Source organism: Ailuropoda melanoleuca, chromosome 10 (assembly GCF_002007445.2).
Source record: "Ailuropoda melanoleuca isolate Jingjing chromosome 10, ASM200744v2, whole genome shotgun sequence".
Taxonomy (NCBI): Eukaryota; Metazoa; Chordata; class Mammalia; order Carnivora; family Ursidae; genus Ailuropoda; species Ailuropoda melanoleuca.
Window position 1 is genome coordinate 44,890,804 of NC_048227.1, and position 26,712 is coordinate 44,917,515.

General features: G+C 34.7%; 1 protein-coding gene across 5 annotated transcripts in view; it reads right to left on the reverse strand.

The window, feature by feature from the left end:
- The window catches only part of EPHA7 (EPH receptor A7), a 163,491-nt gene that overhangs the window by 102,130 nt on the left and 34,649 nt on the right, over window positions 1-26,712 (reverse strand). For all 5 annotated transcript variants that reach the window (XM_034670841.1, XM_011226305.3, XM_011226304.3 and 2 more), the window contains exons 4-5: window positions 2,513-2,668; window positions 1,315-1,650 (exon numbers count right to left, since the gene is read on the reverse strand). In XM_034670841.1, coding sequence (XP_034526732.1) covers window positions 1,315-1,650; window positions 2,513-2,668 — 492 coding nt within the window. The remainder of the gene's footprint in view (window positions 1-1,314; window positions 1,651-2,512; window positions 2,669-26,712) is intronic.

The following is a 26,712-nucleotide window of genomic DNA, read 5'->3' on the forward strand; positions in this document are numbered from 1 at the left end:
ACTATTAAATACGGTCAGGGTAAATACCAGGAATCAAACCAAATCAGTTAAATTAGTTATTTCTTTTGTCCAATTTTTGAAAATTTAAAATTTTCTAGGTTGTTTTCTTCCAGATTTCTGCTTTTACACAGGAAAACTGACTTGCAATTGCCTTTCAAATAAACATCAAAATGAAACCTTTAGGCAAAGAACCCACTAATCTGTTCAAAATGGTAAGCTATTAGACCATATGCATAGTTTTCATTCTGCAGATATAATTTAAATAGGTAACATTTTGTTAAAATTGGCATGGAAGTGAAGAATAGATTAATCTATGTCCAGAAATTTGGGATAATACTGGTTTCTGAAAGCCAGCCAAAGATCAAGAAGACTTTGTTATAAGCTTCTTCCGACGTTCACACAACTCAGTACTCCAGTGCAGGTCCCCGTTTATTAACGATGACGACATGGCACTTGGCTGCATCTACTACATAGCATCTTCTTTCAGCAGCAAGAGGCTGAGAAAGCCCTCAATTTCTGAAACTTCCTTCAGTAATAAGATTTTTCTGAAGATCTAGAAAGTCTCCAATTTCTGAAACTTCTTTCCAATTTATATTTTCCAAAACAGACCACAACAAAGAATGACTGAGTAGGGCACCTCAAATGCCAAGAAGAAAGTAAATGAAAACTGCTCTCAGGCTGAGTTACAAGCTCATGATCATCATGGTTATTATTTCCTAATTCATTTCTTTTGAAATCCTCATGAGATCTCCTGAGTACGTGCTCTAATATTATGAACAGTAGTATGATCACGAATCTAGTACTGATGAACTTAACACTCCCTCATGCAAGTGTTAACAAAGACTAGCCATATAGTACAAATATCACACTCTATGTGGTAAAATATTGGCTAACACGACATGAGACAGCACACTCAACTCTTCCATCATTCCTCATTATCATGCAGATTTTGATCATAAGCGCATACCACACAAAAAAGTAAACCTCCAAGAATTAGCCTACATCTCACTTTGTCCAATATTTTCACTCCCTTCCTTGAGATCTTTCAGCAGAGTTGCTTGTCTTACAAGTCTTAACTGCTTTACAATTTATCCCTTTTTATTTCTCCTGCCAGATCTCTGGAGGAGACGTTAATGAGTCTAGCAATGGTTTAACAGGCAACAGGAGACATGACAAAGAAAAGTTAAAGATGTGAATAATCAACAGGCTGGGATAATCGAGTTCTGTGTAGCCAAGTTAACTAAATATCCAAGCGAGACACCTCACTTACGCCGTCGCAACATTCACTTAGTGAAGACAAACACAAAAACATACCTGCTTGACCAGTGGTGATACTGACGGCCGCAAAGAGCCTCTGGGATCGGCTTAAATCAGAAACTCCATTTACAGCTTCCACTTCAAAAGTATAATTAGCGTGGGCTAGCAGATCCATGACAGTGACATAGTTATCCTCTAATCCAGTCTGCTGCGGCATGTATCCAATGTTACTCCCACAGGGGACACATTCGCCCTGCTCCCAACTGCACCGCTTACACAATATTCTGTAGGTCACATCGTTTCTTCCCCCATTGTCCGCAGGAGGACTCCATTCCAAACTCACTGTGGTTTGGTTGATGTTGAAAATGAGGTTCTGTGGTGCAGATGGAGGCCCTTTGGAAACCAAAAATAAACAAACAAATCAACAAAAATAGAAAAAAAAAAAAAAACACAAACCAAAAAAATGAACGAAAGGATCTGCGTGGGCCATTAAGCTAGTGGCTCAATTACTATACAGAAAACTAGTTGAAATGCTTTCTTTTACATAAACATTTCATTACCTTTCCTAGAGAGGCTGCATAAAAGCCTCCTTGAATTCACTTGGCAAGAGGCTTTATTTATTTTCCATTTAATATGTCAAAATGAAAACAGGATAACAACTGTCTTTGTACTTTTGCCACAGTCTTTAGCTATTTTTCTTCCAAGCAATTAAAAAGAACAGTTAATGCACCTAAAAAAAACAGTTGTGCAGTTGTTTAAAAATAGTCTCCCTTTTAACCGTATAACAGAGAATACATCTATTCATTCTTAATGTGCTCAAGAATGATTTACAGCAAGTCTGGGATTGGCTTTGGATTTGGGTCTCTCCAACATTCATTAATTGAAGCACCAAGATGTGAGATTTGCTCTATTTAGTGATGGAATTTTAATTTGGAAACCATAACTTTTTAATCACATTTAATATCCAAGTAAGACTCAAATAACTTTTACATTTATTTATGATTCTTATTAGATACACGTGAAAAATATTAAGATGCATCTTGATTTTGCAAATGTGAAAGTTTCACTAAACATGACATAAGCTGTATCTATTTTCTGTCATTATTTAGCCTTATCAAGTTCATGAAAAAAAAGTAAACATTTAATAATTAAGAATGCATCCACAAATCCGATGCCTATCTCAACAATGTCACAATAATACAAACGAGTAGAAGGATTCTGAAAGTCCTTCCCGGCTTTACTATTATGAACTTACTTGTGCAGGCAACATACGGTGGATCAGATGGCGCCCTGTAATACCCATCCTCACAGTCACATCTTGAGGAGCCTTCTTTATCAGAAAAACTGTGAGTTGGACAACGGGAGCACTGAAGATCTTGAGAGGAAGATTTGTAGAACCCACGGCCACAGGCTGGGTATGCAAAAAAAAGTGAAAACGGAAACATGAGTGCAAATAGACGTTTTTAATTTTAGTAATATTTAGCAAATAATAAATTACAACATTTAATTTCTGAAAAACAAGCTCTCTACGGTAAAATTCTGTTTTAGTGTGTATCAATAACCCAGTTTTATAATACTGCATTTTATTTATTTATTTTTTAAAGATTTTATTTATTTATGTGACAGAGAGACAGCCAGTGAGAGAGGGAACACAGCAGGGGAGAGGGAGAGGAAGAAGCAGGCTCCCAGCTGAGGAGCCCGATGTGGGACTTGATCCCAGAACGCCGGGATCACACCCTGAGCTGAAGACAGACATTTAACGACTGCGCTACTCAGGCACCCCTATAATACTGCATTTTAAAGCAAAATAATAAAAACCAAAGGATACAGCAACCTTGCACCTGTAGTTGGCATCAGTTCAAAAGCAAGAGGCCAAAACTGATTGAAGGCATAATTTAACTGGACAAAAACTTAGGATATTTAATTCAGGGTAAGTTCAATTTCAATATAATTATATTATTTGTTGATACATATTCGTATACTTCAAAGTTCGGTTTTCTTAATACAATGTAGCTGTGAATTAAGTTTTATGTGTTAATTTGGTTCATATTGAAAACTATCAAAATAATTTTAATTGCCTGACTAGAAATAACAATGATACAAAAAATTTCATTTGAAAGTGACAGAAATGTATACCCTCCCAAATTTTCAGAAAACTTCAAGATATAATTTCAACCAATTTTAAGTTATAAGGCAGGCTGCTTTCCACTAAGTCAACTTGCTTGTTACTAAAAATAATGAGATCCTATGAAAAGGAGAAACCTATTCCACCAGAAATTAGGAAAAAGCCTTCAACTGTAAACAGATGAGGACTGTTTCTGCTCTGCTGAGAGAGGTTAACAGTAGTCACACTAACACAGCAACTGCTCTCAGCAATGAATAGACATGTACAAAGAATGTCTCTATCACCTCCTAGGGAAGTTGCTCTTACTCATTCAGATCCTATTTTCTATTAAACCAAGTAGTCTTGAACCATTTTCTATCACTGTTCATTTTACATATTTATCTTTAATTAAAATTTAGCAAATTAAATTTTCATTATTTCAACAATTTTTATTAATTAATGGCATTATACATTGAATATATTAAATAAGTTTAATTTACCCTTCATATTTATCAAATGAATATGTTTTAGTGACTTCAAATTTAAGAGACATTAATCATATCTATAAAGAAAGATTAGTGAATATTTAACATAAATTCAATTATAACTTTTAACTTATTATATTCACATTTATTTAATGTCCTCAACTTGGGCATCACTCAGGAACTTAATTACATTTTCCCTCTTAGGTGGGATAAACAATCCTATCTTATCAAGATGGTATACTGAGTCATTCTCTGCTCTTGTCCACAAGCTCAATATTTAATGCATAATTTTGATCCAATTGAGAGCTCAAAATCATCTTTTGAGCCTCAAGAAAACAAAGCTATTTCACACAAATGAGACAAGTGTTTTAGATAACTTAGAAACTTAATTTAAAGGCATGTTATATTGCAATAGATAAGTGATAGATGGGTAAACAGAACTACAACCATCTCCTTGTAAATATATGATCCACTACTGTCTTTGGAAGCCAGTCTGCCTTTAGTTGGCTTCCTCAATTCATACAAGAGGAAAGCATTCACAAACATCTTAGGAAAAGAAGCTCAATACAACTTCACGTGTTCTCAGTAGCAATTACTACAAATCTAAGACACAGAGAGAACAATGAGATTGATTGCAAAATAGTATAACAGAAATATAGCGCTTTAAAATGTTTCTAAAGATATGATCTTGCCACCTAAAAATGGCTAACTGGTAAGATAAAGGATTTGGCATGGGTTTCTCAGGATAGAAATTCCTCTCTTTAAGTATTCACTGTACCTTGCCTTATGTATTGTCTAAAATTCAATGATCACATATGACATCCATAAAAGAGAAGACCATGCTTTACTCACAACCTGCAGCTTGATAACATTAAGGACCAGAGAATTTAAAAAGAAAAAGAAAGAAAGAGCCATAGAGAAGAGGTATGTGCTGACAGTCTTTAATGACTTGTGTGTAATAGTTTTTACAAGGAGAGGGGGTTAAGGAGCAAGGAGATGGGGTGCACAATGGTACCATAATTTACTATCTACTAGGGAAGGCTTCCAGAATTAGTAGGCAGCACACACCTAGCGGAATCAGGCAGAAACCTCATTTTCCCACTGCAGATAAAAGCTTCTAATAAAGGCGTATTCCTACTTTTCTTACAAATAAGGAGGGACATTTCTTGCTCAACTTGCACGGCTTGTAGAATATATATGGTACCCAATGTAGAGAAATTTAAAACCCTTATCACTCAACTTTCAAAGTTACATTAAATTCTGTTACCGCTTTAACAGATGGGAAAGCAGATTTGAAGCAAAAGTAACCTGAGTTCTTCAAATAATTCTGTTTGTCTAGGTTAAAACTGGATTTAGAATACAGGACTACTGATAACCAACCATATGCTATTCCACCAGCCTTGACTGCTCAATGAGCCAAAGTCTGGCACTTATTCAGTGGGTCTACAGGGCTCTAGCAACCCTAAAAATTAATTTTCTATGGGCCCCTGTTGTCTTTTATTATATCTTTTACTAATTTAAAGCTATTATTTTAATTTAGAAAACTATAAAATAATAGCCTAGCATACCTCACAGAAGAGATACTAAATAGGTATTCTCAATTGCACTGTGAATTTTGGCACTGAAGATGCCTGCAAAATTGTGGAGTACATGCATGGCTATCATTAAATAGATAATGATAGAGGCAGTACCGGAAAAATGTGGTCATCAAAGTCTTAACATTTTTTCTTTGAAGTAATATTCTGTTTCAGTTCAGTTAATATTGAAAATAATAAGTTGTGACAAGACAGTTTTCACTTAATCTCTAGGAAGACTATTAATTTAGAGTTATTAAAAGTAAGTACAAAATCTTTGGAGCTACAGTGTTAAGAGCAAAGCCAAGAACATGCAAAGGCATAAGCTGTATCTCTCAGGATAATAGTTAGCAACTGGGTGGTAAAAAAGTTTGGGAAGGAAGGAACAGATGTTCTTAAAATTACAATTTTAGATGAGATAGCTATACAAAATGGCTTGAGTAAAATACTCAGCACAAGAAACTGGGGTGAAATGGCATCTCTGAGAGTCAGCCACATAGGGAAAAACTAGGTGAGCTCTGCAATGGCTCCCGAAAAGGCTATGTGGAAATCAAGGCAATTTCCCCTCTCTACAAATGCAGCAGTTTTCTAAAAAGTACTAGTACAAAAGTTTTTAGAGGTAAATGCCTTCTGGAACCTCAAAGATACCTTCCCTTTCTACCCAACTATGAAATATGCAAGAATAACTTTCTAGGATTGTGCAAATGCAGTTTTTTTTTTTTTAAAGATTTTATTTATTTATTCGACAGAGATAGAGACAGCCAGCGAGAGAGAGAACACAAGCAGGGGGAGTGGGAGAGGAAGAAGCAGGCTCATAGTGGAAGAGCCTGATGTGGGGCTCGATCCCACAACGCCGGGATCACGCCCTGAGCGGAAGGCAGATGCTTAACCGCTGTGCCACCCAGGTGCCCCTGTGCAAAATGCAGTTTTAAAACTTTTCTTTCTTTGCTTTATTTCTCAATTTGTTCAATAGCATTTGAACTCAAAGCAAACTTTAATTAATATAGTACAAGAGCTATGGTGAAGTTACAACAAGAAACATACAATTTTAATTTCCTGCCTTTTGATGTTTTTGCTTTTTTACTTATTTTTTATTTCATTTTTTAAAAGATTTTTTTTAAAGATTTTATTTATTTATTCGACAGAGATAGAGACAGCCAGCGAGAGAGGGAACACAAGCAGGGGGAGTGGGAGAGGAAGAAGCAGGCTCATAGCGGAAGAGCCTGATGTGGGGCTCGATCCCATAACTCCAGGATCACGCCCTGAGCCGAAGGCAGACGCTTAACCGCTGTGCCACCCAGGCGCCCCTCATTTTTTCAAAGATTTTACTTATTTATTTGTCGGAGAGAGAGAGCGCACGTGAGAGCACACGCACGCACAAGCCGGGGGCATGGCAGGCAGAAGGAGAAGCAGACTCCCCGCTGAGCAAGGAGCCCGATGTGGGACTCGATCCCAGGACCCTGGTATCATGACCTGAGCTGAAGGCAGATGCTTAACCAACTGAGCCACCCAGGCATCCCTGTTTCTGCTTTTTTAATTCAACATTATTTTTAATTAATGTTCACTAGATTGATGAAGGCTGGGAATATGTACAAAATTTGTTTTCCATATTTAATTACTTTTGTAAAAATAATCTTTCACCTATTGTTTGAGTAATAGTGTTTTTTCAGTGTTACCACAAAGGCCTGGGATTGATTCTTTTGACTGTTTTTTCCCCAGTCCTTTAGGGCCCTAATGAATAAAATAAGTTCATTATCCCAGAGCTGAGAACCATGATCTTGTCAGATTTCATACACCAAACAAGTTTTCACTTTGTCCATTCTTTAAATGAAAAAACCATCAAAGAAAAAGGGAATCTGGGAAGCATGTGACACTTCTATTTACCGCTCTAAAAATATAGTGCAACACATCCACTAAATTACGTTACCATATACTATATTACAAACCTGTTATATTATCTACTGTGATGAAGTAAATATAATTTATTATGTTTAATTTAAGCTATTTTTCAATAAGAATAGTGCCCCTATGTAACTACATTCCTTCAAATAATGTTTGAGATTTGTATTCTTTTAAAGAAGAACACAAAAGGCAATAGGATTTCCCATTTATAAATGAATTACTTAAAAGTAATAATACTGCAGCAAATTCTGAACACGAGGACATTTAAATACATGAGCGTTGATACTAAAGCCTTGTATTCTGATTTCTCAGTTAAACTCTCCTCACAAGCAGATTCCGTACTTGTCTTCAATGGATCTTAAGTGTTTAAGCAACAGGGTGCCCGGCTTTGAGTATATATTTGCATGATGCTCTCAGTCTGTGGAACAATCAGAGTACTAATTGAACAAATCTGTGTTCAACACAGATGAACAATTCTAAAGGTCATCCTAAAAGCCAGAGACAAATTCCTGGGTAGGTTAAGCAATTAGGTGAAATGGAGTATCTCTTCCTTCTGAATGAGGGTGCTGATACTCAGACTTGTTCTGGTTCTTAACGGTAAGTTTGTGTGTGGGGGAATAGCCTATCAATTATATTTCTAAAGGCCCTTTCCCACAAACTGGTTATCCCAGAAAATCCACATACTTCTAGAGTACCTCTACAGACAAGAAAGATTTTTCTGGTCCTTAATGGATTCACTTTTTGGAAATCTTAAACTCCACTTCTGATCTCGGACACACCTGACACCATCTTGGACTTTTTAAGGCACTGATAATCTATATCTTAGTCAGCTGTCCTCCATGACTGCACATTAGGGACACTTTGAAAAAAACACTAATGACTTTGTTTTATCAAAATAACTGAATCATTATTAGGGTCTGGACATTTCTGCATTTTAAAAGCTTTCCAGGTGTTTAAAACCATCTTCCTGCAAGTCCCAGGTCTTTTCTCCAACTATCAAAATTTCTAAATGCGTGACAAGATATCTCCATCATAAAACTGATGAGGGAGGTAAAATGAGATATTATTAAGAAATCTAATAAATTAGAATTTTAGGAAAAATAAAAATGAAAAGATGAAAATTTGTTAACAAGCCAATCAAAAATAGGCAGAGAATGTGACTAGATAGTTCTATATGGAGGACACAACAGCCAATGAACACACACAAAAATGATCCACATGATTAGCCATCAGAGAAATGCAAATCAAATCCACAGTGAGATACTACTTACACCCAGGAGAATGGCTATAAGAAAAAAAGGCATATAAAACAAGTGTTAGTAAGAGTATGAAGGAGTTAGAAGCCTCATACCTTGCTGTTAGGAATGTAAAATTGTGAGCCACTTTGAACAAAAACTGGCAATTTCTCAAAAAGTTAAACGTAATTACCAGATTAACCAACAACTCCACTCCTAGGTACATACCCAAGAGAAATAAAAATGTGTATCAACACAAAAAGTTGTACATAAATGTTCTCAGTGAAACTACTTATAATAGCCAAAAAAGCAGAAACAATCCAAATGTGCCCCAACTAATACATGAATAAACACAATGGAACATTATTCAGCAATCAAACATGGATGAACCCTGAAAACATGAGGCTATGTGAAAGAATCCAATACAAAAATATTTCCCTTATATGAAATGTCCAAAATAGACAAACCTATAGAGACAAAGGGTAGACTAGTGGTTGCTAGGGGCTGAGGCAGTGAGGAGAAACGGAGAGGGACTATTAATGGGTACAGGATTTCTTTTTGAGGTGATGGAAATGCTCTAACTGTGATTTGTAGTGATGGTAGTACAGCTCAAGACTATCCTGAAAAACCATTGAATTGTTCACTTTAATGGATGAATTGTATGGTATGTGAATTACATTTCAGTAAAGTTGGTATATATAATGAAATCCATTAATAATACAACTTCAAATTGAACATACGAGTAAGCAAACATTAAGAAAAAAATCCCAAATTACATCTGTCAATAATATGCTAGCTTGACTTTCTAACACACATACTCTATATTCCTCTATTTTATAAAGCCATAGTTACGGGCTACTTGGGTGGCTCAGTCAGTTAAGCGCCTGACTCTTGATTTCAGCTAAGGTCATGATCTCAGGGGTCATGAGATCAAGTCGCTTGATGAGGGCTCCACACTCAGTGGGAAGTCTGCTTCTCTCCCTCTCTTTCTCCCTTTCCTTCTGCCCCTTCCCCACTTGTGGGCTCTCGCTTTCATTCTCTCTCTAAAATAAATGAATAAATCTTAAAAAAAATAATAAAGCTGTAGTTTGGTGTCATATATTAAGTATGAATTATAACAAATATTGGAAATTTTAAAATCTATAACCTAGATTATAATCTATAATCAATATATTTGTTTTACCCATTTGTTAATTTTAAAGTTTCATAAATAATAATTTCTTTTATCTGAGAAGTACCAATTTTATTTGAATAATTTTATAACAAAAGAAATAGATTCTTATCAAAATCACATTTATACTTACAAGAGATTTTTAATTATACAAAGTTAGTTTTGTGTGAATATCTGAATATTCCTTAAACATTATTTTAGTTTACCCTCATCTCTTTGCCAGACAAGGAAAGCCTCAGCACCCCTTCTCTCCTACCATACGCTAACCAAGTACAACTAGATTCAGCTTCTTCAGGTCTTACTGTTTCCAGACCTGCGACTGTAAGCACAATTGAACTTTTTCTGAAGGAATTATGTGTATGTGTCTGTGTGTAAAATATGAGGCTTTGCAGATGTTTCCGGCCGCAGTTATGCAGCTGCAAAGAGTTTATTAATTATGAACTATAAGTGGATTGTTCTGTAACTGAAACTTTCTGGGCCTTAACATTATTGGAGAATCCACACACATATATAGTTAGGGATTCTAATGACCGTTGTTATTTTATTTACGGCACATGGACATTGTACTTAATCCAGAGCCTAAGTCAGAGCAAAGCTAGTCCGTTTCCATAGGATCTTTCAAATATTTGTGTCATATCGATGTCTATGCTCTGTAATGCATAGGGGAAAGCACAGCTTGCAGAAAGAGTACTCCCATTGCTCAAAGTGCTGACCTCATCTGGGATGGACAGATCCAGAATCTGTTTTTTAATCCTATTGACAGTGCTTCAGTGGGAATAATTACAAAAGTCTGCCTGAAAGCCAGACCTCCTGTCACTGATATGCTATGATTTTTCACATTGAGAATGAACAGCGGGCAGAGAGGATAAAAACAACATGATGTGACGAGTATATTACAGCTTGTGAGGCACCATCCATATTACCCTAAACTTGTAAGAGTTTAGAGAAGAAATGATGCGAAATATGAAGTTTGAGATAACAGGTGCTCCAGTGCTGAAAATATTTGGCGATTTTTAAAACTAAAAAAAGAAAAATTAATTTCAGGGCATTGCAAATATATGTGTGCTATTTATCTGTGTTATTTAATTGAGTACTTACTGTTTTATTAATACCATATAGTGGAAAAGAAACACGTAAAATAAGAACCTTTTTAAAGTTTTATTTTAAAACTTTTTAAAAGACTGTAAAAGAAAAGAAAACAACGCATTATGTAAAGACAGTTTTTTTGTGCCTTATTAAATTATCAGTTTGGAATACGCTAGGAATTTTGCTGAGGTCTGGCATTAAAATACTCTTTATTTTGCCAGAAAATCTCCATAATGATGTCATTACTAAAATGATAAAAAAGAAGAAAAAATTTCAAATTAGAAAATTCATATCTCTTTTGTCTTTTTATTCTACTTTATAAATATTAGGTTATGTTAAACAGGTAATGTGATAGAGCAAAAGAGAACTGGATTTTAACCAAAAAAAAAATCTGTGTTCAAATCTACTCCATTTACTGGCACGTAATTTGGACGAGGTCACTTCACATTCCTGGGCTTCAATGCCTTTGTTTCCTTGTTATAAATTATTAAGTGCTATAGACATACTAGTTATTATATATTTCTATTTCTATTTACAAAAACTTGTCTTCATAAAAACACAGTAATCAGTTATCTAGCTGTTAAACTCCCCTATGATTGTTTTCTTTGAAATGCTATCTTTAAAAACGTGTATTTCAGCCATCATCACCAAACCCCCAAAACCCGATATACAAACTTACACCCACTTAGTCTTTGAGTGGTGCCTCAGCAAGAGCGTGAGAGACTGGTTCTAAAGGTCTGGCCTGCCTCTGCATGCCATCCCGGATAGGCCCTGGCACACACTGGGTCAAGATGCATCTGCCAGCAGTTCACCTCCAGCTGTCACGGTGCCATTGTTGTCAAAGACTGTCTGTGTTCCCAGAGACGTGCACATTCATTTTGGTTCATGCAGATAAGAATCCAGAAGTCGAGCTCTTAAATTATATAAATAACTTAAAAACCAACTCCCATAAGAGGAAAGAGGCATAATGAAATCAGACCCTCCTGGATCTAACTCAATATTGTCCTCATGGGTCCATTCTAAGATATCAACCCTCAACAACAGCAACAACTGAATTACCTACACAAACTTAGGATTTAGTAATCTACTGGAAAAGGACTAAAACAGAGTAATTTTAACCCTAATTCAAGTCTATAGCAAAACAGTGTAATTATTTGGTTTCCCATGGACTGAAAACACTTAAATTAGGGAAAGCTAGCTAACCAAACTCAAACATTACTTATTCGTAGTGACTTTAAAAAGTGGCTTATTTATGATACAGTATTATTTTATTCTACTAAAAGATTTCTTTGAGGGCATTGTCATTATGAACAAGAGGCTGCAAAGAGGAGCGCCCTTAAACAGCAATTGGTGTTGGGAAGATTTCAGGCGGAGGCACAATAAATTGTAGTATTTAGGCCACTATCAAGTTTATTTTCAAGTATCTCTCTTATATTTATTACAATACTGTAAGTTTTATAATTTCAGTTTTATTATTCATTCTCATTATACTAAGCCATTCCTCACAGATTTGAAAACATACCAAGAAAGGTCATACAATGTAGGCTTTATAGGTAAAAAATGATGCAAAATATATGAGTGAGGATTCCTCTTTTGAAAGATCAATACTCTGGTTTTAACATAATCATTTTTAAAACAACACTTCTTGAAAGATAAAATTCACATTCCAAATGACAGATAACGTTAATTTCACAACAGGCAGTCTCATTTCAACAATCCTGAAAAGGCAATACAACATGCTCTTTATGTAAATTACGACACTGGCTTCCCCTCTAGACTGTCCTAGCTGTGTAACTTTTGCAAATCTGCTTAAGTTCTCTGAGCCCAGTTTTTCCATATCTAAAATAGAGAAGCCTAATAATAAGCCTCTCATAAGACTACTGTGAATTAAAGTGCATAATTCATGTGAAAAATCTAGCACAGTGCCTGGTGGAGAATAAGCACTCAATAAATAACTATTATGATTATTTCATAATGCCAATTTCCATGCTGTTTGGATTTCACCCTAGTTTCTACCTCTGATAAACAATGAGCCACTTCTCCATTATCAGATGTGTATGCAAACAAAAACACAAATTAATTATTAGACAAATACAAATTACTCATTCCTTCCCTGACTAAATAATTATTGTTTGCCTACTCTTTGCATTGCGCTAGGCAGTGGACCAAAGTATGTCCGCCAAAAAACAAACATGATGATCTCTAAATACATATTACCTTTGATCTGGCATCAAATGGTATGGATAATCAGTTGCTTATGTGCTTAAGCTAATTAAATTCCTGATATTTCATAAGAAATTATTATATAAATTATAAACATTGTGCCTTAATTTGTATCTTTTGCAATGTGTTTAATTATGTCCTATTTCAGTGGTGAATGCAAGCTCTAAAGTCACCTTTCCTGCCAGAGCTGTAGCATTTCATCAACGTGAAGAGAGAAAACTACTCGGCACAGGTAGACATGCAGGAAATGTGGGTAGGGACATTATTGACCAATTATATTTAAACTGGAGAGTTATTTGTGGCAGTTATTGCTTTGTCTTTCAGTGAGGCTAATAGTGGATCTGGCAATATCAGAATATTTCATAAAAGCAGGCTACTTCAAGTTCAAAAAATTTAGCAGGGCAAGAAATATGCATATAAATATGAATGTTTGAAATGTAATCCTATTTAATAAAGTGAACACTTTTAGTTCAATTCAAAGAATGAAAATTAAACTATCTCATTAGTGATTCATCAATAATTGGTTTTTCCCCCACAATACACTTAAATCTATCTATCTGTAGAAAAAGTTTGCAAAATCCATAGCCAAAATGAAAAGAAATAATTCCATTTTAATTTCTTAAAGAGCAGTCCTTTCATTTCAAGCAGTCTTTTAAAACATGAGCTTTTTTCCATTAGTTTTCAGCAAAAATTTCAAAAATGATTAAAACAAAATCTTCAGTTACAACAATTTTTCTTCACTTTGTGAGGACTAGTTTTTGTCCCCTTATTTAGTCAGTTATATAATGTGGATCAATACTAAGTCTTGTGAAGCAAATAACCCTAAAGCAGTTTAAGGCAGTTTGAACATGTGGGGAGATAAATAATCATTTCTGTTATGTCAGTGGAAAATTTTCTGAAAATCATAAAGAAATCAGTTTGCCCTGAAGCATGACATTTTAAAAAGATGCATCAGGACAATGAGGATATTCACTCAACCCTTAATTCTTAGAAATAAAAGAAAGTAACAGGCAGAATAAATCCTCACAACAAATGATGCTGTCGAGCTCAATCCTTTTTTCAAAAAAAGGAGCTCCCTACACGTACACACACCCCCCACACACAAAAGCAAATAGACTTATACATACATATACACATATGTATGTATGTATGTACATACAGAGTTCTGAGATAAACAGAATTGTTAGAAATAAAACAGTAAGAATTCTGTAACTGCATTCCCATACTTTCTACTTCTTAATAACAGAAAACCAATTAATTGTTCATTTTTATCTTCACACAAAGCAAATACTCTGACACAGCTCTATCTGTATCTGATCCACTTTGCGTTCATAGCATTTTGCAAAAAATGAACATAGGTTTGAATAGGTTATTGTTTAATACATTTTTAAATAAAAAACTATTTTTAGAAAAGGTAGCTATGTTAGATATGTAAAAACACATCTAGTTTAGTTCCTGTTTTTACTGAATAACTAACTCGTCCTTCATGAATCAGTTAAAAGCTTTACCTCCTCCTAAAGCTACTGAGGAGGACAGTACAAGCTGGTCTGTACAACATAGTACGATTATGGCATTAACGATGTCATAGCTATTTCTTCATGTGTGTCTCTTTCAGCTCCCTGTGAGACTCTCAAGGGCAGAGGTTAAATGTATCTAGATCCCAGAGCCTAGCACAATGTCTAGCACATAGCAGAAAGTTAACCTGCATTTACTGAATGAAAGGATCATTATTCACCCTGCAATATTATGCATCTGGTAATAACTATCCCACTTACCAAAGGTTAATTCACCAACACAACTTAGTAAACTTTTTATAGTAATCAGATCAATGGAGAGAGCATGGCACATTCTTACGCAGAATGTAGTAGAGTCCTGACTATATCAGTTAAGGAAAGACATTTTGTGACCTCTCACTCTTAAGGAGTTCCCTGTTATGCTGTGAAAGAAGACAATTGCACAGCCATGTTTAGATTAATGCTTTAGATAATTTCTAATATGATTCTAGGAGCACTCTTAACATGGTAATATGAGTAAGTATATGAATGAAAGGTGAAATATTTTATAAGCATATAAATAGAGCATTGTTCTTTGAACATGGGAAAGAAAAGTTCCAAGAGAGGGAAAACTACTAGTTGTGAATTATAAATCATAATGAAACTGTCAGTGTAAGGCTCTTCTAAGATTGAGTGATAGCTCCCCATTCTTAAAAAGAAGGCCATTTTTTCCCTTAAATATATGACCTGTCCAAACTCAAAAACAAAGACATTCTAGTTTTAGTCTAGAATATTTAGTCTACTTTATTCTAGTAGGTAGTCTAGATAGTCTAGAATTGCCATATTCTAGAAAGTACACATATACTTTCATTGCTGTAATTTGGAACTAGACAGGCCACTATTAAAATAAATTCTTGTAATTAACATTTCTATTGGAAAGCACAGAAATATCACTGATGCCTTACATTATGAAAAATGATTTCAATTTATTTCTTACTGGCTCTCTTTTAAATTTTAAAAATGATGATTGTAAACAAAAAAAACTAATTTAAATACAATGGGCTATTATATCTTTTCTTTTATTATAAGCATAAACACACATATATCCACACACCCTTCTGTACCTTTGTGTTTTTGGATTCAATTTCAGATGTATATAAGATAAATTAATTCATTTTGTATACGACCCTATAGGGAGGAGACAAAACTAAGGGTTAAAGCCCATTTATATGTACATATACTATTTTACTTTATTCAAGTTAAAACTGAAACCTAAAAGACAGGAAAACTGGATAAGAACATAAAATACCTTACCATAAAGAATGAGCTCAGAAAAAGTAATCTAAGTACTACAAAGTTATTTAAATCTGAAAAAAAAGAAAACTCTATAAGTGAAATACTATTTTTTTCATGGTAAAGGATAATAGTGTAAATGTGTAAATTTCCAAATGAAAAATGTGTTGCAAGTTCTTACAAAGAAAAGGACAAATTAGAATATAATGATCCATTCTATTTCTACACCAATGGTGCTATAATACAGTATCATGTGCAAAGATCTGGCAGTGCATTAAATACTCCTAATTAATTGGAATCAAGTCATCTCAAAACCTACCTAAAGGTTTTGAAAATATCAATTTATACCAGAATACAGATAATAAAGAAGGAAGAAAGCAGTTCAAAGATTGCATGCAAAATTAATGGTAAAGAACATACAGGAGAAAAGCAGAAAATGCATTGTGAAGACACACAGTCACAGATGGAAACCAGCTGGAAAGGGTCAGACAATACTTTGAGAGTAATTTTTTCATCATTTAATTTGAATTACTCTTTTGTAAATGTTCAACAAAAGAGTGATTAGAATACCAATTGTGTATATGTCTAAATAAACAGAATGTCTACAAGCCACGGTGTAATCGACTTTTAGGGATAATCAAGCATTCTATAAGAATTTGTCAAACCCCTTTGTAAGTGAATGTATACTAATGAAAAAATGAGGCATCTGATGCTTGATAATTTTCATATGTATTTATTTTAATTTCACCATAATGAAAGCAGTAAACAATACCTATGGCAAGACAAGACTAATGGTGATCCTTGCCAAACGCCAACAATGGTAAGAAGAGAGAATCCTAACCTTGCAAGAATATGACTTTTTCCATTCCTTTCTATTTGCCATTTTTCAATATGATTATTATGTAGTTTAAATTAGTAGTCCTTTAAGTAGGAGGCTAAAAAGTGAATCTTTTCAAGCTACAGATGTTAAAAGAGTATGTCTAGCCACAGCGTCAGTAAAGGTTTGAAGTTCTTGAAATTTCCCAAAATGAAATCCTTCTTTTGTCAAAGAAATAGACAAGTGTTGAGTGCTATAAAATATTATACAAAATTAGAATTTTGAGGAAACAATCTTTTTATCAAGATAAGGTACACTATTCTTTATATTACCTTCATTATATCTTTGCTTTATTAAATTTTCCATCTAAGTTGCATCACCAAAATGCATGCAGTTTGTCCAAAACTTAAATGCTTAACTTTCTGTTCATGAAATGCGCTGGATACCTAACTGCAGAGTACAAAGCTCGTAACAACCTAACGACCTAAGTGCCATTTAATATGGTTAGTTAAACATTCTAGTTTTCACATGGAAAATATGATAGTTGAGTAGGTTCATACACTGGAATTGCCTTAATGTCTATATCACAAACTCATTAATTTTTATTAAATTAATTCTTCTATTATTCTTAGAATATTAATATTAATATTGCAAAGGGAATAGAGAATTCTCAAAACATACTACTCTCTTCTAAGTTATTGTATACAGACATATATTTCTTAAAAGAATTGTCACAATAGCTAAGAGTTTATATATTTTCTATTCAAATATTTAATTGTGCTACATAATAATACAATAAAGATATCTATGTATTTTGACATAATCAAAACTTATAATAATTTATATTAGGAATGACCAATAGATATCGCATTTTTTCTATAGGTTATATTACATTTACTTTTATTAGCATAACCTAAAATTCTTTGTTGCTTTAACATCAAAAATAAAAAATAAATTTAGCAGGAAACTCTATGAGCAAAAATTTTTATCTTTTCTTGAAATCCAAAGGCTCCATATAACTAGTTCTTCAAAAATTTGGTCAAGTGATAAATGGATTTGTATCTAGTATGAAACAGAAGCCCTGATTTTTTAGAAATAGAGAATCCTATAGTTGAATTATTTCAATCAATATTTTGGTTGAGCAGGAAACCCAAGCAAAATACTTTAAAATCGTTTTTCCTTTATTCAATATAGTATCTGGAAATACTATGGGACAGTTTTTCAATCTGACCATCAAACATATATTCTTAATTCTCTGGAATTTGATACATGACGGATTTGTCGCCTGCTTACTACATAGGATTATCACATTGTGTTATGGAGAAAATTTAATTAGTGAGTTTGACAATTATTGAAATTAGAGGTATTTTTAGTATTCAGGATTCACCAATATCTCCAAAGTTATATCTCTAGAATGACGAAGGTTTATGTTATCGTTGTTATTCTTTCCTTTCCTCAAATGCATTCCCTTCTGAAGGATCATGAGTTTAACATAAGCATGCCATTTACTAATGGTAAATACATTGCATGCTTTCTTGAAAAAGGAAAAAAATAAATTGTACTTCAAATCCCATTTTACATATTTGATCAATATATGAAAGAATAAATCCTTTCACAGTACACCTCAGTGCTTCATAAATATTCCTATTAACTTTCAGGGAGAAATAACATAACAATAAATAAAGAAGAATTTATCAGATGTCAGAAGAAATAATAAGAAAGTAGTAAGAATACTGAATCTCCAACTAACAGGAAGCACTAAAATAACATAGAGTCTCACAAAAGGTATTTAACTAGAGAATTTTTTTTAGAGTCAGGCTCGAATTCAGGGCTATTTATATCAAGAAGAAAGCTATGTGGTGCTAAACCTTCTGAAGAAGATTCATTACAAATGCATTTGCTACAATTCCAAATCGCATCTTCTTGTGAAGCCATATCTGACCTCTGGTTTAAGCAACTTGAGTCCCTCCTGTCTCTTGTCATTTTTTCTTTTTTTTTTTTCATCATGCCATTTCTATAATTAAACACCACAGCTAAGATTTGCATCTCTATATCTAGCTAGCTAGTTAGCTCATGCAGGGTACATTACACTCGTATTACAATCTTGCAAGATGGTTATCATATTCTTCCAATCAAATGTAAAGGTGTTAATTATATTTCCTTTATATTTCACAAGAGTTTGTTCCTTTGAAGTCTTCCTTCTGAGTGTTATGCCTCAGTAAGCAAGTCTTTAATAGCGCCCAGGATATTTGTGTTTTATGTATACTTATGTAAATTATAATTTTACTTGCCAAAATAGAAGAAACTTGTATATATGAATATATATTGATGGTTAAGAAAAAGTTAATGGCTGAGCAAAGAACAGTCTACAAGAATGCAGGCTATGGAGCCAAACAGCTTGAGTTCAAACCCTAGGTTCGAATGCTAGACTACCACTAGACTACTAGATAGGAAACTGCCTAGGAAAAGTAAGTTTTTTCCAAACAGAATTTACGTGGACTAAAGAACTTACAACAGTGCCTAGCACATACTAAATACTTTATATGTGGTAATTAATATTATAATTCTTTATTATGTTAACACAGTAAAGAACACTATTTCTTTTAATTAAGATAATTTTGCTTCCCCTAAAATGTAAAACAACAACAACAACAACAACAAAAAGCCTTCTGGAATATTCTCAAACATTTTTACAAGCAACTGTTTAACTGCATCATTATATAAATTATGTAGCTAAGTGTCTGGAAGCTTCAATTTAGGAATTCATTTAATAGTTTTGACAGCTAAAGAAATCATGTACAAAGAATTCTTTGAAATAACATCATTTAAAAAAATCTTCATTTGAAAGGTAACCTATTTTCCTTTCTGTTGTTTTGGTTTGGATAAATTTACTTTGTTTAGTATATTATCTAGGTAGAGGTACAACTTTACCCTCTATTCTACAATGAAAGGAAATACGCCAAACACACGTTTCAATCTGTGTAAGTTGCCATGTAACACCAAAATAAAACAACATAAGACAAACCGATAAAAACTCAGAGAATTGAAAGGGTCAATAAAAGCTGCAGTTCACTGCAGGCAGCTATTACAGCTAAAACATTCACTGAAAAGAGAGGGAGAGAGAGAGAAAGAGAGAGGAAAGGAAAACTAATGAAGAAAGAATAGATTTCTATGATAAAACAACTTATTTTCAAGTCAGTTCATGAGTTTTCTTTGCTACCCTTGACAGTAATGTAAGCTTCCATACACAATTTGATATCAATCTGCTTTCTATCCATATTGGTGAAGTCTGACAATTTTTTTTTTTTCTAAAGGCAACTAAGAAAAACGAAAGCTACCATTCTCTTTCTTCATGACAACTAAAGAAAAAAATCACAGTATTTTAGGGCTTTGTCATTATTTCTCTTAGCAGGTATGCCCACAAAACCCTCATAAGAGATTAATGATAGATGGATATGGGAGATGTTAGGCAGCAGGAGGTGGGGCCTTCTCCTAATTAATAACAACTCTGAAGATAATAATCAAGAGGGAGAGAGAACACACTCCAGAAAGCATGCCATACTGTCACCAGCAGTGACCAAGTGACATTGTGTGGTTTCATTTTCGCATACTAATACAACACTGGTACTCCACAGCCAAAACACTGACATGAAAACAACTGATCGTAACGTATGAGAAAAAAAGCCCAAAGATGTTTCTCCCACGTTCAGGAATATATGCAGTTGATTTTCTAGAAAATCGTATCCATCCATCATAAGAAACATTCACTGTCCTCCATTCAAATGCATTTGAACAAAAATGAAGACTATATGCATAAATGCACACCCTTAACTGAAGCCTTTGGGGGGGCGGGGGATGTAAGGCTTCTTTATTCTTCAATCCTGGGTCCCAAGTCAAAGATTCAGGCAGACTCATGCATTCAATCTATATACCTTTGAGGCAGATCTTCAAAACACAAATTCCCTGTCCTTTCATATCTTACATTTCTATCATCCATTCTATTCCTTAGATGTCTTTGCTTTCTGAGACAAGTCGTCCAGAGTCCTCACCACTTCTACATTCCTCACAAAACCTGGAAGTAGTCACATTGATCCTTTAGATATTGCTAATAATCACCAAATACAGATCCAGAAGCAATTTATGTGAGAATCACAAGACTCTAATATATTACAAAACTTTCCTATCCATATGGCATAGGGTTTAATTTTTAATTTTCCAGTGCAATACTTCTCAAGTAGGGGTAATTTTGCCCCCAGGAAACATTTTGCAATGCCTACAGACATTTGTGATTATTTTCATGGGGATGATGTTACTGGCATCTGGCAGGTAAACATCAGAGGTGCTGTTAAACACCCTACAGGACTTGCCACAACAAAAATTATCTGGCACAAATGTCAATAGCGCTATTGTTGAGAGACCTTGCTTTACTAACAAACAGGTATCCGTCAGTTTTACTTCTGAGTACTAGGTATCTCCTAGTAATGGCCTAACTAGGGAAGAAAAAAAAAATACAGCTAGATTTTTTTCATACTCAACAGAATAGAACATAATTTTGTAAGAGAACTTAGTTTTAGCTTTTATAAACTTAGTTTTTCTCCAAACTTCTCCAGCTAAAGCTCTAGATTATTTGCTTAGAAATTAACCTCACTTGAAATTTCTTCATAAAAAATGGTTTGAGGGACGGCTGGGTGGCTCGGTCGGTTGAGTGTCTGTCTTTGGCTTGGGTCATGATCCCAGGGTCCTGGGATCGAGTCCCACATCAGGCTCCTTGCTCGGCAGGGAGCCTGCTTCTCCCTCTGCCCGCTGCTCCCCCTGCTTGTGCTCTCTCTGACAAATAAATAAATATAATCTTTTTTAAAAAGGTTTGAAAAATTTTTAAAAATGCTCTATAGATTTAAGTTGACAGAAATACGCTTATTACCACTATCCCTTCTCTCCTATCAGTGTCACTATTTCAAATTTCAAATTTCCATCTACATGTAAGGTAGGTCTCCAGAGTTATGAAATCCATCCTAACCTGGAATTTAAAAAAACAAACAAACTGAACTTGTTATTCCTTCAGTAGCAGGAAACATGAAGGTTCCACTTCCCTCCACCTCTCAAATCAAGTTAATTCTTGCCCATTATTCTTTTGACACTCTCAATAGAGTAATCCTGTGACAAATGTTTATCTTATTTACTGTCCTATCTTCCTGTACAGTTATTCACTTATTCATCATCCAAGAAATATTATGAATGCTTCTTATGTACTCACTATGCAAAGAACTAGAGACATTGTGGGAGGAAAGACAGACACAGTCCTTGTCCTCACAGAGTTCTGTCTACTAGAAGGCCAGTAATTAAACAAGCAATTCTAAAAAGCATGGTGTGTCATGAACAGGGGATCAGTTTGGGAACACAGATAAGTGGCATCTCTTCTGGTAATAAATGAAACCTGCAAAACAAGTAAGCAAATATGCGAAAGAGAGTGGAGAGAGATTATCCACAGGCAAGGAAAGAGCAGAGAGGAAAAAATCATGAAAATCGGAAGCAAGGGCAGAATGTCTACATGCTGGAATGTAGGCTACGGATGGAAGAGGAGAAAGTGATGATGTTGGAAAGAGGCAGGGGCGAGCGTTAAGAAGTTTTTATTTCATTCTAAGATGAACAGAAAGCCGTGGAAGGAGTTTTAGAAGACAATGTTATGATAAGACTCACTTTTAGAAATATCACCGTAGCTGTAACGGCTTAGCAGGAGACAGAAAAGGAGAACAGGGGAAAGGTGGGGGCCCTGATAACAGGTGGAAGATGATCATGGACTGGAACGGGACACACGGGGTGTTTTGTAGAGAGCTGGACATTCAGTAGATCTTTCGGAGGTAGGATCAAGAGATTTTTATTAGATATTCCCCAGGCTCTACTCTTACATTTTCCAATTATCCAGCTCATGCCAGCAAGTTTAAAATATTGGAAATTAAAATGCAGTTTGATTTATGAGAGCTAAGTGGGGCCTCACAGCATCATATGAGATAGGCAAGGCAAGCAAATTTCCCTCATTCAACAGATAAAGTGGAGGCTTAGAGACGTTAAGGAACTGACACCAATTTATAATGTTAGTAGGTGGTAAAAATGGGCTTAGAACCCAGCCAGCAGTTTCTGAATCCAGTTCGGTTTCTAGCAGTGTGTTTCTTCTGGATCTACACCTCCGCCCAAGTTTTGGGCTGTTTGGTGTATACTATGCACTCTTGCACCTGATTACTGTCAAGTATAATTTTCTAATCACTTCATAAATGTGTATGCATATTCAGTAACCATTCCACAAAGAAATGGGGGGAGGAAGCATAAACTCTGATTATATTGATTATAACTGAATGAATAAAATCATAAATAGACATTTATATTAATATAAGTAACATGGGAAAAAGAGACCTATTAGCATTGTCCAGGCTAAAACTATGTCTCACATGGATTAGTTGGCAGTATGATCAGAATATAAATACTTAATGAATTATGAAAATCAAATTTGCCTTCATGCAAGTTCACTCTAAATGCACATTAATTCCAGAGAAGCAAAAAAGTTGAATTGCCCCTTCCTCCAAAACATAATTTTTCTTTCCATCTAGTTGCATTTGACAAGTAATCCTATAAGGTGCTTTACCTTTTCAGCTCTAAATTTGACTCCAAAAAAAAAAAACCCTATAATTAATTTGCTATCATGAAATATGAATACCTGAGTCACAGTTTAATAACTTTAGGGTAAAATGATTACTTTTGTTAGTGGATATAACTACCAGTTACACATACATAAATTTTATTTTGGATACGGAGATAACAACTTTATATTTTAAAAAGCTAAAACATACTAGAATACAATTTAAAAAGTGATTATTTTGGAAATGTATAATATGGGAGGTAAGAGGACACCAAATGCTTTATATGGAAGGTAACTATATAATTCATCATCCCAGCCAGGACCCTTTCAAGACTGAAAGGAGAGCCATTAATAACAACAGAATGAGTGTCACCTTAATCACTAGAATGAGATAACAACAAGGGGAAATAGCTTTTCTAAGAGTTCCTGAAATTCCGATGATGAGCCCCTGAATAAAATTCACTTTAGTATACAACTACAGTAACTAAAAAAGCTGGACATATACTAAAATTCTGAAATTTGAAGATTTGGGAAATTTTAGTGGCCAGCTCCTCTACCAATGTTTTTAGAAGATAAAATCAATTTCCTTCACAGTAACAATTTGCTTAAAACTGAGTTGAAAACTGTGAGAAGGTTTTGTGGCTATTTGCTTTTAACTTTCCTCCACACTAACTAAAGTACCCTGTTCAGTGCTAGAACTTGGGTTCCTTGCTACGGTTACCAACCAGATATCAATCTCCAACAGCGTTTTAAAAATCTATTATCATTTCCATTCAACTCTATTAAATCTATAAGAACAATACCCTGTTAACATTGAAAAGTAAAGCATGAACACCAAACAAACCAAACCCTATTATTGCTCTCACAATTCTTGCGTGCCAGGTCTAAACTGTCACAGGACAAAGTAAATATTTTGGTAGGGGCAAAGAAAAATGTTTTAGCTCAGAACCATTACGGTGTGAGCTGTGACAAGAACCACTTACAATATATAATACAAAAGCAATATGCTGCCACAGAAGCATTCCTCCATGGATATGAGACGCTATAATCCGTTTTTGTACAGAACGGGAGGAATTATGGAGTTGAAACAGAAGCAGAACTTTTTAAGATGCCTGGAGAAAGAAATACCCATTAGTAAGCAACATTCTCACTGGGATTGCATTTCTTGAATATTCCCCATCAAGGAGATGAGAATATCAGTTTTTACACGTTAGTCCAGGAAAGTGATAGTCTGAAATTAGAGCTGCTAAAAACAGGCAGGTACTGTGAAATTCAAGGAAATGCTGCATCAAGAAGCTAGAGGAACGAAAAAAGGATAAAATTCTCTTTATCCTTACAAAATTGGCACATTATTCCAAGTGAGGTAACAAGCAGAACCTCACAGCAGATTAAAAAGAATTTGAGGACAAATGTTTCATTCAGTAGGCCTTTCTATACAGCAGATAACTTTCCACCCAGTAAAGAAAAGCCTTGTCTTTTATTAACTCCATTTGAAGGTTTGTGTTACTATTTAAACCCCTCTTTTTCACATAGTCATGAATGTATTGGCAAGTACCTCTACATTATTCATACTTATAAAATTCAACATGGCAGGTGGTCCTTAATTTTTCACTGTAACTATTAAAAGCTCTGCAGAAGGTGACTGCCTTGTTTCCATTTGCTTTTCATTTGCTTCGCTTAACCACTAAAAAAAGTGTCTCCCTAACACTTTCAAAGAGCATCTTCTTTTAAAATAATGAAGTCTTCTTTAGAAAAAGTACAGAATAGATTTTTTCTAAAAATGTTTGCTGTTCTAGAATCAGGTATATTCATTTCAAAGGACCACATTTGCTATTCACAAATTTGTGTACTTTCAGTGCTCTCTGCACATATGTCCTTGACAACACAATTACACACAAAGAAAATTCTAAGGTGATAAATTTTAAGTTAAAAGGAAACTAAGCAGTAAAAGCAAGTCATTATTTTAAGTTACTGAACTGGTAAGTGATACATATTGTCATAAATTGAGAACTGAAGAGAAATGGAGGGGAACACAAGAGCCAATGCAATATACCTTTAAAAGATCATACTCTGTTTTACTACTGTCCCTGAAACAAAGTAAAGATTTCTGTTAAAAAAAAATCCTTTTCATTTTGAACCTATGTCCTCAAAACCAGAACCTTTCTGTTTGATTTATTCCGTAGGGCAAATAAGCTGCTTCTTTTGATATTGTGATTATTAACACATGTAGTTAGTAATTCTAACAACTGGATAATTAATAAACATTAGCAGATTAATCACAAATTAAGTCAAATTAATCACAAATTATTTCACAAATTAAAAAGCTTAAAAACTGTATCAAAGGTTGTTGGAACCAATGAGCTAATAAGTTAGAAAAAATCATTACAGTCTGGAATTCTGTGAGGGTCCTCCCCCCCCACCTTTTCCTCACATCCTACAATCCTCTCATCCCTATTCCTTAGCTTCATCTTTTGGAAAGATGAATTGAGAGCATCCCCATCTGTCAACAAGCCCAGCCACACTTAAGTCATCATCATCAATCAGAGTTTTTTTTTTTTTATTTCCCACTCACAAACTGAAATGCCTCACTTTGACCTCAGTCTTGAATCTTGTTCCTTTCCCACTGTAATCCTGCTTTCTATGCCCTTCTCCTTCAAGGACCCTAGATGATCATTTCCCCAACTGTGTTTGCAAACACTGCCCCAAATATTACTAAGAACTACATAAAAAGGATTTATCTTAAAGTCAACTATTCACATTTTATCAATCAAATAAGTTGAGCAAACTCTGGACGGAAAACGTCTTTTTTTAACACAACCTCTTAGAGCTTTCTTCTTCTCATATTATGAACTCTCCAAATGGGAACAGATCCCATTTTATGTGCACCATCCAAATAATTAAACTCTTAACCACTCTGCTACATGTTCACTTTGTTACTGCCCTCTTTTCTACATGACAACTGTTGATTTTCATTCCAGCCATTTTCTCAAGTTACCATTCATTTTTGGTTCACGTGAATTTGGTTTCTGCCTTCACCACTACCTAGGTGATGTAATGAGACCCCCGAAAAGCCCTCCTACCAGGATTTAATCTAACTTGTCTCCCCAGCTTTCTCCACTACTTTCTACTACTACTATTTCCACAGATACCTCTGACAAGCCACCATCTACGCACAGCCACTATCTGCAGCCACATTCATTTTAAAGGGAGAAGCCCACCCTGTCGGGTTTTCTGACCTGCCCAAGGATAAAGGATGAGACTAGCAAATGCAAGTATTTGAAACTATTCTCCCCTTCTTTGTCCAATGCACCCAATCAAAGTCTTTATTTTAAGAGCCCAGCTTCAAGAGTTCAATTTGACTGGCCCATCCTTTGATAGGAGAGTCTCATTCTCCATTGCCTTCAATCTTCGAGGTAATTTACATCATCTCACACATCACTT